Source organism: Priapulus caudatus, unplaced genomic scaffold (genome assembly GCF_000485595.1).
Source record: "Priapulus caudatus unplaced genomic scaffold, Priapulus_caudatus-5.0.1 Scaffold726, whole genome shotgun sequence".
Lineage (NCBI taxonomy): Eukaryota > Metazoa > Priapulida > Priapulimorpha > Priapulimorphida > Priapulidae > Priapulus > Priapulus caudatus.
In genome coordinates this window covers 148907-153786 of record NW_014577787.1, presented here as the reverse complement: position 1 = coordinate 153786, position 4880 = coordinate 148907, and the positions used below count along the sequence as shown (strand labels likewise).

Sequence of the window (4880 nt, the reverse complement as noted above, 5' to 3'; positions counted from 1 at the left end):
ATATAAATATCATGATATTCACGCTAATGCTGGCCTATATACAAGGCATTATATAAGTACTAAGCACTAATCCATACTAAGTAAATAGCATCTGCATATATTTGTACAAATGATTCCGGTCTGAATTGCGCGTCTGTAACCGGGGAAGGATCGCTGAGAAGTTCGTTCCTTTCAAGCAGAATTTTTTTTAGCGATCTTGTCTTTGTATGAATAGTATGAACTAAATCAGACCATGTTGTAAACTTGCAGGGGCGTGTAAAAAAATTCGGCTAGCGTAAGCATTAAAATAAGATGCAGCTTTCAATAAACACGTGTGCAGGGTTCTCCAAGGGCACTTATAGCCTGGCGCCCCGCCAGGCTATCGTCGAGCCCCGTCATCCTAAAATGCACCCGCCATGCTGGTGTATACACAAGGAGTTCAAACAATTAATACACGTCGGTCTCGATGCTACGGGTACCGCAGTCCCACACACAAATACAAACAGTCTACTATCCCTAACCCTAACACTAACTCTAAACCGACTCGGCTATCTTATATACGCGTGTTATAGTACCAAAATTAATCTATGGTGTATAACCTTTTGCTTTCAATATTTTGCATCTGAACTGACAATCAATCCCAACCAACTGGTGTAGGCTAGCTTGCAGGCTAGGCTAGCTTGCACAATAATGTTCATTTTCATACTTCAAATCTGAGTGTTTTCTAGCTCATCAAGAAATAATTATGTTGAATCCGATAGCTTTGCCCATGCAAAACATACATTTTCACCCCACATGCAGCGCTTCAAATTTACACACAGAGTGTCCCAGATTGCCTCTCAGAGCTTCTACAATTCAAACATTTTCCGGGGGGCATGCCCCCAGACCGCCCTAGCAGTGAGTAGCACCCCCATGGTATAATTTAAAAGCTTGGAGAACCCTGGTGTGTACTTTTTTCGTATACGTTGGCAGACAATATTTACAAATATGTAATTCGACCACAGTATAGACTACACAGCATGACGTCCTGCACCACCCTCCTCCTCCCACACAACATCAGATCTTCTACCGCCCTCCTACAACATCACAGACTCCCACCCTCCTCCCCCCATATCTTCACAACATCAGATCTTCTACGGCCCTCCTACAACATCACAGACTCCCACCCTCCTCCCCCCATATCTTCACAACATCAGATCTTCTACCGCCCTCCTACAACATCACAGACTCCCACCCTCCTCCCCCCATATCTTCATAACATCATATCTTCTACCGCCCTCCTACAACATCTGAGCATCCCACATTCAACCCTGCTCCTCCCTTCCCAGCCCCCAAACCGCTCACCATCCTCCCTTCTTCCACCCTCCCAGTCCCATCACCCCACCCTCTCCCCTTCCGCCTCCACCCTCCTCCCCGCGCGGCGGCATCACATCTTACCTGAGTTTCCGTCGACGACAAACACCCCGGCGCCGTCTGCGTCGTCGCCGTCGGCGACGGCGTACGTGACGCGTCCGTACGCCCCCGCGTCTCCGTCGCTCGCGTGCACGCGCACGACGGCGCCCCCTGGCGGCGCTCCGGCCTTCAGGCTGACGCCGTATTCGCGCGGGTAGAACACGGGCGCGTTGTCGTTCTCGTCCGCCACGTGCACGTGCACCGTCACCGACGCGCTGCGGCCACCTGGTGGAGAGAGAGAGCGGGCGGACGGCGTTACCGACATGCAAACGACGGCCGTAAGCGAGGGGAAGGATAAACGTGTCCTTTATAGACAGGTGTCTGTTCTATACAGGTGGTTATACAGTATAACTGTTACTCGAGGGAAACACCAAGTGTCCTTTATAAACAGGTGGTTTTACTCTTATTTGTTAAAAGTGCGACTCGGCGGAAATGCCAAAAGTGTCCTTTATGGACAGGCGTCCGTTAACACAGATATGCCTGTATATCAACAGAAAGTTAACGCAAGGTAACATATTAGGTAAAGCTACGAACTCAGCAAGCTTAAAAACGACAAACATAACCGCATCGCGGCCGTGCCAACGGCTTACCGGCGTCCGTGGCGATGACCGAAAACTCGTAGCTGTCGCGTTGCTCGTGATCCAGGGGGCGCTGCAGGCAGAGCTGACCGGTGGCGCCGTCTATGGTGAACGGTCGCGGGTTGGCGCGCGCCGCCGCCGCCGCCTCGACGAGCGTGTAGTTAACGATGGCATTAACTCCGCAGTCGCCATCAGTAGCGTTCAACTGTTGAAACAATGGAGCATTCAACGGACTGTAGACTACTATATAATACTATAATAGACATCACTAAACTCTACTAACTCTACTATCAACACTACATTAAACAGTTTAAACTATGCTTGTAGTTTTCTGTAAAGTTATTCTTCTTGAAGTAAAGGATTTCTTGAATAACTGCACGATCGAGAAAAATATAGCGAAATATTGTCTCGCCTAATAGCGAACATGTATGTTACTGATTACTCTAGTATAAATATAATCATGAGTTTGTGCTGAACCTATGGTACATAAATTGCAAATAATGCACACATTCTGTCATATAGCGACAATTCCCTTGAAATTGGCAACCACAAGGCAAACTGCAAGCAAAACTAGTATTGTAATGGTCGGAAACATATATGAGAACAGTCGGGAAGACCATAAAAATCATAACTTTAAAACAATGGAGCACGGAATGGGCTGTCGACTAAGTACTTAACAATTATACTATAACTAATTACTATAGCAGACATCATTACATGTGCTCAAAGCTTTGTAAAAAGGCAGTATACACTGACGTATTTTACTACGTGGAATATTTTACTAGGAAATATTTTACGTATTTCTCTTATGTGTTTGTACCAGATTTCACGCAACCAGTCTCGCAGGCGGGTGCCCCTGGACCTAATAAAACTTTCGACCCTCTTCCACCAATTTTTCCCAAACAACAAACCGGTGTTCACAACCCTGTGGCAACAACCGGCAGAACATTTTTTTCTGTTTTCAGCAACACACCGACGAACGCACAAAATATCGGGCCAGGTTAATGTAAAAATAATAATTCGAGCATAGCCCCATTTAACAACATACGAATACAATGCAGACGCACGACGATGCAGGCAAGTCGCACCTAGTTACGACAGGCTACAGCACAAGTTTAAAATGTCGTGATGTCTGAAGTGTCGTGCAAGATATGAAATTCTGGGCTTACGATTTCAGTTTGAGGGATACAACTACATACAGCACTGCAGACAACAGATCTAGCTTTATAGCCCTATTGCCTACATAACACACGGGTGTAATTCACGGAGGTAACAATGCCACACCCCCCGCTCCCACTCCCAGTCTGATGGTGATGAGAATAAGAAGGATAAGACCAAATAAATAAATACTATAAACAATATAATAGCAATAACGCATGGTAACCATGGTAATGTATGGTAATAAGAATAAGAGGTATAACAAAATAAAATAGAACGTATAAGACAGTATAAATTAGATAACAGCAATAACCAGGGTTTCTTATGCATAAGAGGCACAGTGGCGCACCGCCGTTGTCAAATTTAACATCGCCGTTATGAAAATGCTAAGTACTTTAACAACCCAAAAATAAATAGATCACCACGCGCTTCTGGCATATTTAGATTGCCACGTGGGTTTATTGAGTCATGCGTCCCTCTCTCCCCGTGCGTCCGCATGTGTGCATTTGAATCCATCATGCGGGTTTTTTCCCAAACTGGCCATTACCTCCTTTATCTAATTTTCCCTCAGAAGAAACCCTGAATAACCATCCACCACCATCTCTCACCTGCAGGATGCACTTGCCGACGGTGGCGCCCTCAGACACGGACACGTTGTAGAAGCTGAGGCTGAACTGCGGTTCGTGATCGTTGACGTCGACGACGGAGACGCGCACGACGACGCGCGACGACAACGCCGGCTCGCCTCCGTCCGTCGCCACGACGACCACCTCCGGCCGCGCGTCGATGAGGCAGTCCACCTTCGCCGTCGTTGTGATGAGTCCCGTCGCCGCGTCCACCGCGAACCAGTCGACGGCGGCGCCCCCTGCGGGCGGCGCGAGCGAGTACGTGACGGCGGCGTTGTCGCCGGCGTCGTCGTCGCTCGCTCCTACGCGCGCCACGAACGCGCCGACGTCCGCCGACTCCTCGACGCTCGCCTCGTAGAGGGCGCTCTCGAAGCGCGGCGCGTTGTCGTTCGCGTCGTCGACGACGACGGCAATGTCGGCCGTCGCGCGCACCGCCGGCGCCCCCTTGCGGGCCGCGGCGCGGGCGACAACCGTCAGGTTGTATTCGGGTGTCGTCTCTCGGTCGAGCGCGCGCGCTACGTACATCCAGTACGTCGCGCGGTCCTCCGTCCGCAGCGCGAACGCTCCGTCAGCGCCCTCTAACGTCACGTCGACGTCCGCGAGCCTCGCGGCGTCGTCGTCGTCTCGGTCGGGGTCGGAGATGGAGACTCGCGCGACGACGCTTCGCGCGGCCGTGTCCTCCCGCACGCGGTAGCCTCCTCCCTCCGTCACGAACGCTACGTCGACGCGCGGGGCGCGGGCGCGCACCCCGACGACGGTCACTGCGACGTGGGCGGTCGCGACGAGGGACGGGGTGCCTCCGTCCGCCGCGCTCACGACGATGACGTGCTCGCGCGGGCCGCCGGGGGGCAGCGCGCGCCGCAGCGTCACCGCGCCCGTGCGCGCGTCCACGGCGAACGCGTCGTCGCCGCCGCGCCGGATCGAGTACGTCACGCGCGCGTTCTCTCCCTCGTCGGCGTCCGTCGCGACTACGCGCGTCACCGTCGTTCCCGCGGTGGCGTTCTCCGCGACCGACGCCTCGTACGTCGCGCGCTCGAACGCCGGCCGGTTGTCGTTGACGTCGACGACGACGACTTCCACCGTCGTC

The 4880-nt window shown here is 51.9% G+C and overlaps 1 protein-coding gene across 1 annotated transcript in view; it reads right to left on the bottom strand.

Annotated features, from left to right (window-relative positions):
- LOC106813108 (protein dachsous-like) overlaps nt 1–4880 on the bottom strand; it is a 24936-nt gene that overhangs the window by 12981 nt on the left and 7075 nt on the right. The window contains exons 5-7 of the mRNA XM_014817162.1: nt 3776–4866; nt 2022–2214; nt 1417–1656 (exon numbers count right to left, since the gene is read on the bottom strand). Coding sequence (XP_014672648.1) covers nt 1417–1656; nt 2022–2214; nt 3776–4866 — 1524 coding nt within the window. The remainder of the gene's footprint in view (nt 1–1416; nt 1657–2021; nt 2215–3775; nt 4867–4880) is intronic.